Source organism: Cryptomeria japonica, chromosome 3 (assembly GCF_030272615.1).
Source record: "Cryptomeria japonica chromosome 3, Sugi_1.0, whole genome shotgun sequence".
Classification (NCBI taxonomy): domain Eukaryota; kingdom Viridiplantae; phylum Streptophyta; class Pinopsida; order Cupressales; family Cupressaceae; genus Cryptomeria; species Cryptomeria japonica.
Genome location: NC_081407.1, coordinates 270,023,783 through 270,037,465, shown reverse-complemented (window position 1 = coordinate 270,037,465; position 13,683 = coordinate 270,023,783). Strand labels below are relative to the sequence as shown.

Here is a 13,683-nt window from a genome sequence, read left to right as displayed (position 1 = left end):
CATAGAGAAGATTATTGAAGACTCCCAACACACACCAACAATAATGCAAAATCATTGAGCACAAGCCATTCCTAAATCAATGGGAAAACTATATGTTTCATACAAGTTGCAATTGCACACTAGACTGTGGTATCCTTCTCCAATAAAGATAAATCAAGTTACAAAAGAACTCAAATGTAATTGTATGATTGTAGAATATTCTTCATGATGAGCTACAATGATTTGGTCAACTGAATTGAAGAATAATTCCTTCATTCATGTTGAGAACTTGAGACTTCCTAAAATTCAAGTGCCCAGAAATTGTGAAAAATGCAGTCTTAGTAAAACGACCATATCTCCCTCGTTTCTCAACGAAATTAAAAAATTAAAAATGATCTATAAAGTAGACTTGAAGGGATAAAATACCTTTTTAGGGTTTAGAAAGATTCACAATAGTGAGGGAGAGGTTCACATCACAAAATGATTGAGACAGATTGGCAGGATGAAGGATAGCAGTTTTAGTTTTCTCAAAGCTTTGTAAACGACCCCTTAAAAATAGGATCTTGGATCCAAATTCTTAGGGAATTGGTTGGGTAGATATGGAATGAGAATTCTATAAAACAATTGTAATCATTTGAGAAAAGGGTGGATTAGAAAGGCTTGTTTTAGCTTGAGGAAATAAGATAGACTAGTTTCATTTCCAGCAATGTATTTTCTAGATTTTCCTAGAGTAAATTAAATTTCAAGCAAACATTTTATTTTCAGCAAGTGTGAACTAGTTCAGTCTTTTCATTTTATGCAAGTGTGCCCTAGATTAGCATTTCCTTTCATGCAAGTGTGTCTTAGATTAGCTTTCCTTTCCTACAATTTAGAAGAGATTGACAAGCAAGTTTTCTTCATTCTCTTTTGCATACAGTCATGGACACCACCCTGAATTGATAAATTAAATGATGAGGATTACAACAACCCCATCAGATGCACTCTGCTAATATGGAAGAAGTTTCTAGTCGAGTTGGATAACACTCTAGAGAACATGTATATATAGGTGTTGATGTACTACTATTGAGTGACTTATACATTATCAATTCTTGGGGCTGAGAAGTGGATAAATTCCCACTTAACTTTTCTACATCTAACACATCCCTACCTAGGCATAAGGAGACAATGGACAGGAGCGTATGATTCTTGAAAAAAATTCTTGAATTGGTCCTAGAAGAGGGGTTGTGATGGCTATAAAATTATATCAAAGAAGACAAATTGGAGCAATATGGTGGCAATGAGGATCCTAAGGACAATGAGTAGGATGACAATGGTTGTAGACCAAAATGTCCCAAAAAAATTCAAGGGTGTGTTTGAAGGTGGGGTTGTGGAGGGCAAGGTATAGGTTTTAAGGCATTTTGTATTATATTTTGTAAATGATGCTCCATTTTTGTAAGCGTCGAAGCTTAATCTAGCGATGAATACCGAGCTATAGTATAGAAAATGTGGGTCTCCGGATTTTGTTTCTTTTAGATCTTGTTAATAGGTCTCTCCTAATTTTGGTGATAGACTCAACCAGAGAGTTCTCCGACTGTATCTACAAACAATGTAAATTTTCTATTATCTTTAATACAAAAGGTATAGTCATCATAGACTACTATTTACTAGTATAAAAAAAGATTGAGAACTTGAAATAAAATTGAAGGAATGATAATAAACTTGATAAACTTGATGAAATCAACACAAAGCTTGGTGTTTCACTTTATAAAATAATATAACTACAAATACAAATAAAACTTTGATAAGAGAATTGCCACTCGTCATAAAACAAAATAGACTTTGAAGTACTCAAAATAAAAAAGAAAATTATAGAAAAGGTTTTGAGGCACTCAAAATAAATATATAAATATTTTTCTATAATTTTTTCAATTATATATGTTGATTCATCTATCTTTGTTTTATTTTCTTTAAAAAGCTTTTTAATCAAAATAATGCTTGTATTTTTGTACTTATATATACACTTAATATTTGAAAATTATCATTATCTCAACAAGACTTGAATCATTAATATAATTGAAATTTTACCACATTATTTATATATTGATTGTTCATACCAAGAATTAATTAAAAAAAATATAAACAACATTACTTAAATTAGTGAAAAAAAATTAATAATGAATTACAAGAGTCTCATCAATTTTTTAAAGTTCTATATGACAATTGACTAGATAAATAGAAGAAATTCCATCTAAAGATATATTAATTTATTGAGTCCAAAAGAAAGGAATTGATCTTGTTCTAGAATAATAAATTAAACATAATAATTAATAATAAAATTGAAATTTTAGGCAACTCACACATAAAACAAGATAAATAACTCGCATCAATTATAAGCTTTATTTCCAGTACTTTCTGGACAATGTCGAAACTGCAATGAGTCTATAACTGTAACAGGATCCCAAAGCAAATAGCATGGTTTTTCAATACGCAGATTGCTTCACTTGAAATTACCGAGATGGCAGTAGCGCTGCTGAACAGCAATTTGCCACTGAGTGCAGGCAATTTTAAAAGCCCAAGACTGAACTCACAAAGATTCAAATTCTCAAGGCGAAAAATTTGTTGTCGATTCAATAAGAATAGTGGTATTTGTAGTGAATCCAATAAGAGCAATATTATTTGTAGTCAATTCAATAAGAACAATGGTATCTATAGTCAATTCAGTAAGAAGAATGATGTTTGTATTAAGAGAAGTAGAAAAGGAATACTGGGTCCAGTAGCGCTTTCTGTCAAGTCCAGTGATGAGGAATCTTCAATAGATCAAAATACGGATAGTGCAAGAGAAGGTGGGAATGTTGGCCTTGCAGAAAACCCGACAGAAAATGAGGAGACCACAATGGGGGAGGAGAAGAACATAGAGCAAGAGAGTGACTGGAAGGCGGATGAGGACTTCAAGAACTTTATGGGTAATCCCTCCATTGAAGCAGCAGTTAAGCTGGAGAAAAAGAGAGCTGAAAGGAGGCTAAAGGAATTGGAAAAGGACGCCTCGGGGAATGTCTTTCAGAAATTCTTTTCAAATTTGCTCAGAAGCTCTGTTGCTCAGGAAAAGGAGAGGTTGGAGAAGGCAGAAGAAAAGTTTAAGGCCCTTGATCTCAATAAAGTAAGTTTTTCTCTGATTCCTTATCCTTATTCCTTGATATGCTTTGTAGTGTAGTACTCAACTAGTAGGCATAGTATAGAGCTATCAGGATGCCTTCTTATTGGCCGTGATGGTTTTGGGAGCCGTCTTTTTGTTCAGCTTGGTCTTCTTTAACCTATCTCAGGTAGCTCTGCCTCATTACTTTGCTCTTTTTTCTCTTCTGCATCTGCAATTTATTTTATTTACACCTATCTATCATTTTTTCCTTTAACTTACTTAAGCTTGCTCTGTTTCATTGCTTTGTTCTTATTATTCTGTAACATCTTTGGTAGCCTTGTTTTCTTTCACGAAGAAGATGAAACAGCTATGACTAACTTAGGTCTTCCGAGGTACACTGCTCTGCCACTAAGGTATAGGCTCTTCTCACGTTTAGTGCTTCTTAAGTATGGATTGACCTCCAAACACCTTTCAAGCCACACCGAGCCAATCACGGTTTGAGATTACCAAGTCTTGCTCTAATACTGCAATGATAACAAATTACAATAACCATCTAAAATTCAATCCCAGGAGCTCTGAGTGCTGTACTGCTGATCTTCAGGCGTTCAAATGTTCCGTGAACTGCTAGACCTTAACAGGTTCTGTTTTCGAGAGTGTGAATTGATTTTCCAAAATTTTAATGTTCTCCTTGATAAGAAATATTTATTTATGAATTCTGAGCTGGTGAGGCTCGGGAGTAAAACCATGGTTCACATTTGTGGACACTTGAGTTCAAAGCTTTGATACAAAGTAAGTGTCCTGCAGGGGATATGTACTTGATGCTGATAGACCAGGAAATTCTGGTGTCCAAGGGAATACAATGCAAATGGTAAAATCTTGAGAGTCCAATCTTGGCATAGCAGACATGTAAATTTACCCTAACCTATTGGTACATGCTGTGCTGTAATACCAAACTGGTTGGCATGATTTTTAGCATACGCTCTCATCAACTGTGATGTTTCAGGGCATCTTTCTCGGTGCCTATTTAGTCATCTTCATCTGCTTTGACTTGTCCATGATTGTCTCTGCTACATTGCTTTGCTCTGGTTCTTCTTTTGCATTTCTTTTGTTTTACTTTTCCATGTTCTACTTCTTTCTTTTTTCTTTTTTGGTAAATGCTTTTCACCAGAGCTATGAATCATAAGGTCACAGTTGGGATCTCATCCCCATCATTTCCAATATGAACACTTAGCAACAACACCCCAACAGAGGTTTGAACTTGGTAGTAAGAATCACATCATCATGATTTAATTATCAGACTATGCCATTATTGACATTTTTCATGTTCTACTTTGATAGGAAGATGGACTACCATTTATTGTCCAATCAGGCACTAGTTGTGGCAGTCATTCTGGCCACACCTAATTCAGGATTATAGTCATTGGATTCACCACATTATCACAAAATCAGGCCTTTAAATACTGAAATTATATCTAACCAGGCCCATGAGCTTGAAGATCTAGAATAATCTATGTCTATTCAGACAAAGCTGCATTTCCATTTAAACCAATTTTCAGTCCTGGCCTCTATTCAGCTCCTTGGCATCTGTGATAAGCTCAAGGCAACAGAAAGCAAGAAACTAGTATGCATACAGGAAAACCAAAACCAACAATGACTCACATGTGAAGGAGACAGAATTTTAGATTAAATGCTGTTTTACTAACTCAAGCAATATTCTGCCACTGCATCATTCTACTGGCTAGAAGAAAATTTTGAATCACCCGATTCAATTATCATTTCTTATTTCTCTGCTTCCGCTTCTTTCTCCAGATGTCGAAACCTCCCATTGTTGGAACAAAATTGAACCACCTGGTCTACCAATTTGTTTTGTTATTGTTTTTTCAAACACATATTCAATAGATATATCATTAGCATAAAGAAGATGTACAGCCTCTTTTTGGTTTGCTTCTCTCCTCCACTAAAGAGGACAAGATCTCATTCATCTTGTCTGTTCCTATATACCCACTTTGTATTTGCACAAATTACATTAATTGCATTTCTCCAACAATTTTATTTCTATCTACTTAAATCCCATCCATCAAATTTTATCTTTTTAACTGCTTCTGCATTTCAATCTTCACCTCCTTTGACATGCTTTTTTCTTTAGGCTCTACGATTGTTACTTTTATTCTGATTACCTGAAATATATTCATATTTGTACTAATGTCTGATCCAATAGTTCTTTCAAAACCACATTTTGCCTCCGCAATCTTCAATTGGGATTACTAGTCTTCAAGTTCTTCTTCCTCAACTGCATGCAAATCAATCACTTCAATAACATTAGAATTAAGAATGGGAGCCTCAATCTATTGGTCCTCTTCTTCAAATGTAATCACAGTTTCTCTTATTGTCTCTTCTATCTCTACAGCTAGGTCCTCTTTACAAAATCTTCTCTTCGCTAGGGGCTTCTCCACCCTCAGATAATAAACCAGTTTCCTCCCCCAACATTTGTCTCTTCTCTGATAATTTCATCTTGTTCTTCTTGCTTGTTTTTTATTAAAAATAAAACAGGGTTTTTGAAAGGGCTCAGACCCTTGTACAATCAGAAAGATAAGCATTTAGCACAGCAAATCAACAAAAGAAAACCAAGAAGACCAACAACGAGACAACAAAAAGTAGAAAAACAAACAACCCAAACAAACAAACAATCCAATTCAGGGTGGTTTAAAGCCAAACTGGTTGTCCATGTTACATGGGCAAATAGCATACCATGGCCCACTTTGGAGCAACAAAGGCGGATTATAGCAGAGTCTTCACGCTCAATCTGCTGCACCCAGTTTGGAAGAAAAATTAATTCTAAAAGGGATTTTCTTGTTTTTCTCCATAAGCACACAGATTCTAGCAAACAACAAATGCTTTCTGAATTTAGTGATCAGATTAGTAGCAAAGTACTGTCTAATAATTGGCTATAAGCATTAAAAAACTCTTCATCCCAATGCTCCAAAGGCAAGCCTGACAATTTGATCCATACAGGAAGATTGAAGAAGTCTTATTTTAAAGGATTAAAGCCTGGAGACCATTATTTAAGACAGGCCATTTTGCCACCTAAAGTATGGACCTTCCGACAAAGCCCAAGAGCAACGATCCAAATTGGAAAAGGAAAATAAGAAGTTATAAAACATAGCAGATACCTCTACTTGGCCTTTTAACTTCCATTTCCAAAGTAGCCATCATCTAGTAGCATCAATGTTGGGGCAATTACAATAGAATCTCCTAATAAGCGAGTTCTTAAGCCAAGATGTTGACTTAGCAATAAGGGAGTTAGGGATAGAAGTTTGAATCTGCCCCTCAACCACGGCCTGGACAGAGACAAAATTATCAGAACCATCGACATCGATAGGAATATTCACCATCACAAAATCCTTGGTTTGAACACCCATGCCAGCACACCCAACATACACATCGTTGATGTAGGCAGTTTGCGTAACAAATCATACCTTCTTTGCCAACTTAGAGGCTGCAAGTTTTAAGACATTGTAGAAACTCCATCTTCATTCTCTTGAATTATGCTTCCATCTTAAGAGCCCACTGATTTAAATCTTCAACTCTGAAAATTTTCAGACATATTGAGAGAGTTGTGCATCCTCAATTTTCCTATTTGACTTTCTAGGACTTGACCTTTACTTCTTCAGCAATCTAGGTTCAAATTTCTTGCCAATGATTCTTGAGTTTCTCATGATCCTTATGTTTCTTCTTCCCCAGATTGAGTGAGCTCCTTTCTTAACTATTCTCTATGGCTCTGCTTCTAAATTATTATAGCCTTCTTCAAGCTGCTGCACTGCACTTCTTTTGCACTAATACTCTTCTCAAAATAATAGGCCTATCTTGGAACTATTATAGCCACGATCTTATCACTCAGGCTGCTACTCTCAACTAAACTTTAGCAATTTGCTGACACTACTTCTGTAGAGGGACACAAGAGACTGGAATGCACACTGGAAAATCAACACTAACATTGACTTATATTCACAGGAAACATAATTTTAGTTTAAATGCCTTTTTTATCTACCCACACAATCAAAATCCATCCCCTTCATGGTGATAATGATGACTTCTAATGTCGTAAAATCTTCTAAACTGTTTACATTCTTTAAAAGCATATTTTTAAATAATAAATCCGCTTTCCCTGTATCCAGAGAATATATATTCTAGAGCTACTTTTCTTATTTGGTAAGAGGACGTAATTTAAAGTGTACTTTTTAAAGCCACTTATTAGTGCCTAGTAAAGTCAGTCTATGACTCATAAAAATGTGCATCCTTGCAGATTTCCTGATAATGTTCTATATGTGCTTTGGAGAAAAACTTATTAACCTGCTTTGGACAAGGGAGCACCACCCATGTTGTTGTTTGTACATTAACTTATGTCAGTAAGAGATACTGAAATACAGAACCCTGCACACAGAATAACATACATTTGTTATCTATTCTATGACTTGCAGTTAAAGAGCTGTTTTGGTTTTGACACCTTCTTTGCTGTTGATGTTCGCCGCTTTGGAGATGGTGGTATTTTTATTGGAAATCTTAGAAGGCCTATAGAAGAAGTCATACCTAAACTGGAGAAGAAGCTAGCTGATGCTGCGGGTCAAGAAGTTGTCCTTTGGTTCATGGAAGAAGAAACTAATGATATAAAAAAACAGGTAATTCAGCGTTAATGTTTGCTTCAGTATGGTTAATCTTCTGATTTTCTGAATTTTCCTGCATACTTTGTAAATCGTATGGCAATGATTGCTTGGATATGCTTCATGGTAGAGATGCATTTAGCTGTAAAGAACCTGTAATTGAGCTTGAACTTAGTTTTGGTTCTTATAGTTTTTAGATTTATAAAAGAGGCTGTAGTCTGAATATTGTGTTGCTCAGCTGACTAATAATTCCTCAATCCTTACATTTAAAACCACATGATAATTGTTCACTTTTTCAGGTTTGCATGGTGCAACCAAAATCAGAAATAGATCTCCAATTCGAGTACACGAAACTCGATACTCCTTTGGGCTATATTAGCGCAGCACTTCTTGGTGTTACAACGTTTGGGACAACTGCTATCATGAGTGGATTCTTTGTAAAGCCAGATGCTACTTTCGATGACTACATTGCCAATGTTTTGCCTCTTTTTGGTGGCTTTGTCACCATTCTCATAATTTCTGAGGTGTGTTCCATCCCACTATGAGCATTATTTGAAAGTGAATTAGATGTTTCATAAACTTCTATTGCAGTATAAAACAAAATGCTTTGATCAGTGTAGGAATGTTTCATTTTCGTTAGGTTGTTTTTTAATTGATTAATATGGTACCAAACTTGAGTAAAAGTCCAAGAAGAGAATTTATTTTGAGATACTTAACAAAATTCAGATGATTGCATTTCAAAACTATTCTACAAACTCTCAATGAATCTAACATGGTTGGAGGCCTGGTAAGTAGTAACAGTTACCATTTGTCTGCCACCATTACTAACATTAAATATGCGAAAATTTATTGATTAAACAAGATCACACAAACTAATTTAAAACTCTATCAAATTTATTAAATGATCTCACAACTCAAGTTTGAATGATGCTTCTTGTGAACTCTAGAGTTGAAGGCTTGGGCTGCTCAATTGTAGAGCTCTAAGTATTTCAGGAGGACATCATCAGGTCGAAAATGAAGGTCTATTATGTGAACATTTAAATTTATCACACTATTAAATAGAAGTTGAAGGAGAGAAGAGGATTGAATGAAAAGTTCGAGGAATGAAGAATATTTGTATTTGCATTTTTTTTCCAAAATTTCATGACATAGTTGTATCATTTTTTTTCACCGCAGAATTTATGATCAAATTTGAATATTTGTTTTGTTTCTTTTCTTTCAAGCCAAAACATGTTTGATAGATTGGTTACGATGTCTATGGATAAATGTCTGAAACGTATACTACTTTGAGTGCTTGTTTTTTGCTTTGCTTCTGCAAATCTTTGCCTTTACCTGTTGCAGTTTTTCTCCACCTCATTCTTATATGATCTTTTATGGGAAGTGGTCTTCAAAGGGATAGTAAGATTGAAAACATGCTGGCTACCAATTGAGCAAAGCTGATATGGCTTTTGGTCGGCTTCTTTGCATACAGCAGTTTGTTGCATCATTCAAAACAAAACATCTTGCTGTTTTGAATGAGGAACCAAATTTCAGCATTGATATGTCTTCTGGCAGCTGCTTTGCAACTTGTTCCCTTAGCATCTATCTAACCCTATGCAGCTAAGAATGTGATTCATTTTTTGTACAATTTCTTCTAGACGTGTTAAGAATCGTAGTGTGGGTCTGATTGATTTCTCATTCAAATGTGAACAAATTTCAAATTATAGAGTTCAGCATGGAACTAGAAAATGAAGGAGGACATAAACCTGGATCTTCAGAGGCTTTAGTACTAGGTTTCCTAATTCAATTTTGCAGTCTTATTAAAGACCTTGACGCAGGACTTTAAGCATCCCTGCCCTTAAACTTCACATACAAATCATCAGCAAACACTGTTAACAAAGCAGAGACTCTCTGCTAATAACAAAATCAGAATGTAACATAAGGAAAATACATCCATATATTCAAAGTGAAACAACTGGATAATCACATTACAAGAATGGCCTTTTCTGGCCTCACATATCTCAATCTCTCCTCTCTTATTATTTTCTCTTCCTTTATGCTCTCTTCTTTAATCCTGCCCTCTTGACTTTGTATGCTTCCATTCCCTTACTAGCAGCTCCCAATTCTCCTTATGCAGTCCCACCACACTTCCGCGTACTGACTCCCTCTCCTTATCTCCACACTCACAGCCCACATTTCTTATCCGTTTTGGTCGATCCCTTCATTCCTTAAGAGGCCTCCGTTCTTACCTTATCTTCGCCACTTGGCATAGAGAATCTCCTCAAAATTTCAGTTTCAAAAACAAATAAAAAACTGCCTTCAGGAGGCGATACTTGTTTCTATAATTTGTTGTCATCTACACTCCAAATTTGACACCTCACTCTCCAAAGTCTCCTCACATTATCTTGCTGCTGTTCTATTTATTTCAATTATTATTATATTTCACCAGCTGTTACGTAGGAACCATAATGGCTGTCCCACTCTTCTATGCCTTCCTCTTTTATCTCTTTGCCACCTTGCTGATTTGCTCTGTTTTCTTTTATGAGACTTAAACATCATAAATGATGGTGCAGAAAATGATTTCCAATTCCTTTTATTTTTCCTTAAATGTGTGCAGCGAATTGATATCTTTTTCTTTTCAAGCTCAAAATGGGTCATTAATTTAATTCTGATGCTTCTGCCGCATTACAATTTCACCTCCCTAAGCCTCTTTCTGTTCCTGTTTGCCAGATGCTCCTGCATCAGACCTCAAAGTATAACTACATAAATCAGATAGTCATATATTTAATTAACAATAGTATTGACCATGATCTGATTTCTCACAACCAGATTTCTGATTCTGGGCCTAAGTCTCTTGCAGGAACCTATAGACCAAATCCTAAACAATTACTGGCGATGACCGGGCAAGTAATTATAGACCAAGCATCCTAAACATCATTGGACCAAAATCAAAAGTCAAATGAATGTTTGGATAAATTCAAAATCTGTTTGCACAAAACCATTCTGTCAGAAGCCACTCCATTCTCTGGAGAATATCTGTACAAACACACAAATAAAGATGGCCCAAGCAACTTTACCGCTTGTGCATAAAATGATATAGATGGTCTAATTGGTTCTCTCTCTGCTAAGTGTTATCTTTGCTTGAAATCTACTGAGGGGTTTATTTATGAATTGAATTTGAATTTGATGAAATACAGATCTAAACACATGTTTGTTTTTGTTTCCCTTGGGCCTGGACATTCTGATGAGATATTGTTTGCATGTGTTGCATACTATCGTTTCCACCCTCATATTATGGGAGAATTCTCTTTCACTTTGTTGTCCCCTCAATATTCTAGAATCTGGGTTGCCAAGAGTAAGACTATAAAATATATATTTATACACGGGCTTGGCATCTCCTTTCATCTTCAGTAACATTCCTCCTTTTAAGAAGTTGAATCCTTGGGTGGAAATAGGATCCCACTGGATCTAGATCTGAGCTCAATTATTAATATTTGAGTTTGTTTTAATCGCAACCTTCTTGTCCTGTTCTTTCATTGACAAGAAATCTGGAGGTAATCCATTATCCAAGAAAATTTGAGCTGCATTCCATAGATTGCCTCCTTTGAGTAACAGCTCAAGGAATTGGTTACAAGTTACTTCTGAATGGTTGAAACTCATCCTTTCTTTTTTGTTTTATGGCAAAAGTTCCGTGAAAGGAACCATGCAAATTAAACAAATCTTCTCTACTTAGATCATTTTCCTCCATTCTCTCTTACTGAAAGCTGGAAAAAAATCATTTTGATCTAAATAATATCACATTGTCCTGAGGACAAATAATGTTATTCCATACTACTTCGAAAACATACTGTAAGGAGTTTCCGAAGTGTTACCTTCGTCTTAATATTAATGCTTAATGTATCTGATTTTACGACCTAAAATCTGGACTTTATAAAATTAAGATTGGAATACTGTGGGTAGGAGTCATTTGCCTCTGGATTTCTCTGACATGTTGGAGCAATTAGTTGCTAAGATAAGACTCTGTAATTCGTTGCTTTTCTTGGACTACTGGCCTTTCTGGCTTTGTAAATCTCTTTGTGATTAATAAATTTCTATCCCTTTTTGTGAAAAAAAAACACAAACAGTTATAGAATTAAAACTATAACCAACTATGAGATTAGATTTGTACATCGAATGAAGATGTATATATTTGGGTATTTCTTCTTTGGCCTTCAAAATATGTATACAATTCCATGAAAACTCTCACAGTTGATTGATGTGAACTTTATTTACTGTTTACAGATTGCAACACGATGGACGGCAGCTCGCTATGGGGTTAGGTTAAGCCCGTCATTCTTAGTCCCATCTAACTGGACTGGTTGTCTTGGAGTAATCAACAATTACGAATCCCTCCTACCAAACAAAAAGGCACTGTTTGATATTCCTGCTGCTCGGATAACATCTGCCTATGTCACTTCTTTTCTTTTAGTAGCCACAGCATTCTTCCTTGATGGTAGCTTTAATGGAGGTGGCAATGCCTTGTAAGTCTTTTTCTATTCATTCTTCTTAATAATTTGCAGGAAAAGACTATATTTTTTTGTTCGACTTTATACTTACCTCCTTGAATGATTTTCCTTTGACAGGTATATAAGGCCCGAATTTTTCTATAATAATCCACTGCTCTCGTTTATCCAGTTTGTTATTGGACCATACGCTGATGAGCTTGGAAATGTTCTTCCCCGAGCAGTGGAGGGAGTTGGAGTTCCTGTAGATCCCCTTGCTTTTGCTGGTCTTCTAGGTAGGTGGGCATTGGGAAAAACTGGTAAATGCTAGGATGGATGATAATCAAGTCATGGATTCCTCTGAATAGGAATTTAAATTTCCACTTCTTTCTGTGTAACTATAATTTAAGATGTCCAAGGTTGTAATAGGTGTAAGAGACTTACGGAAAGAAAATTGGCACAAGAATTGTTTATCTAAGGTGATGCATGCGTATTTTACAGGTATTGTTATAACTTCATTGAACCTTTTGCCATGTGGGAGGCTCGAAGGAGGGAGGATAGCTCAAGCATTGTTTGGAAGAAAAGCGGCAACTTTACTTTCCTTTGCAGCGTCACTCATACTTGGAATTGGAGGACTAGGTGGTAGTGTTCTGTGCTTATCATGGGGGTTGTTTGCGACTTTCTTTAGAGGAGGTGAAGAACTTCCAGCGAAGGATGAGATCACACCGTTAGGTGATGAGCGTTATGTGTGGGGTTATATTCTTGCCATCATATGTTTCCTCACCCTTTTCCCGAATGGTGCAGGCACTTTTCCGAGTGCATTCTACACTCTTCCATACTTCAGGGGCGACTGAATAGCCTATCTCGGTCTATCTTCAGATATGTAATTTTTGGTTGGTTAAAGCAAGCATCAAAGAGCTTCCTTGTGCAACGTGTAAATAATAAAACTAGCAATTGCACCTTGGTGTGCAATGGGTATGCCGAATAGGTATGGGAGGTCAATACGGAAAAAAATTGGTCTATTATTTGCATACAATAGTATAGTACATGAGATCAATTAAGACAATTTAGAAAATAATTTTTCTTTTACAATGAAGGTAGTAGTGGGGAAGTGATAGTAAGATAAGGAAGACAATCACGATTCATTATGAATAGGCTCATGTTATGTTTGCAATAGGGAGAGACATAAAGATATATAAATCTAGGAAGAGATAGAGGATTGAATAGTGAGAGAGAGATGGAGAGAGATATAGAGGGAGATGGGTATTTTGAGATGGAGAGGGAGAGACAAAGAGAGAGGAGAGAAGGATGTATAGAGATAGAAGAGATAAATATATATTAGAAAGAGAGAAATATAAAGATAGATATAGGAGGTGATAGAGAGATAGATAATAAGATAGAGATAGAGGGTGATATGGAGGAGGAAATAGTGAGAACTTAAGCTAAAAAGGTAAAGATATATCAATATAGAGGA

General features: G+C 35.7%; 1 protein-coding gene across 1 annotated transcript; it reads left to right on the top strand.

Moving 5' to 3' along the window:
- Positions 1-2,353: 2,353 nt before the first annotated feature.
- LOC131053341 (probable zinc metallopeptidase EGY3, chloroplastic) lies at positions 2,354-13,231 on the top strand. Its single transcript, XM_059218222.1, has 6 exons — positions 2,354-3,115; positions 7,570-7,767; positions 8,049-8,273; positions 12,010-12,248; positions 12,351-12,505; positions 12,711-13,231. Exons 1-6 carry the CDS (start codon positions 2,474-2,476, stop codon positions 13,061-13,063), a joined length of 1,812 nt encoding a protein of 603 aa, XP_059074205.1. The 5' UTR covers positions 2,354-2,473; the 3' UTR covers positions 13,064-13,231.
- The last annotated feature ends 452 nt before the right edge of the window (positions 13,232-13,683 follow it).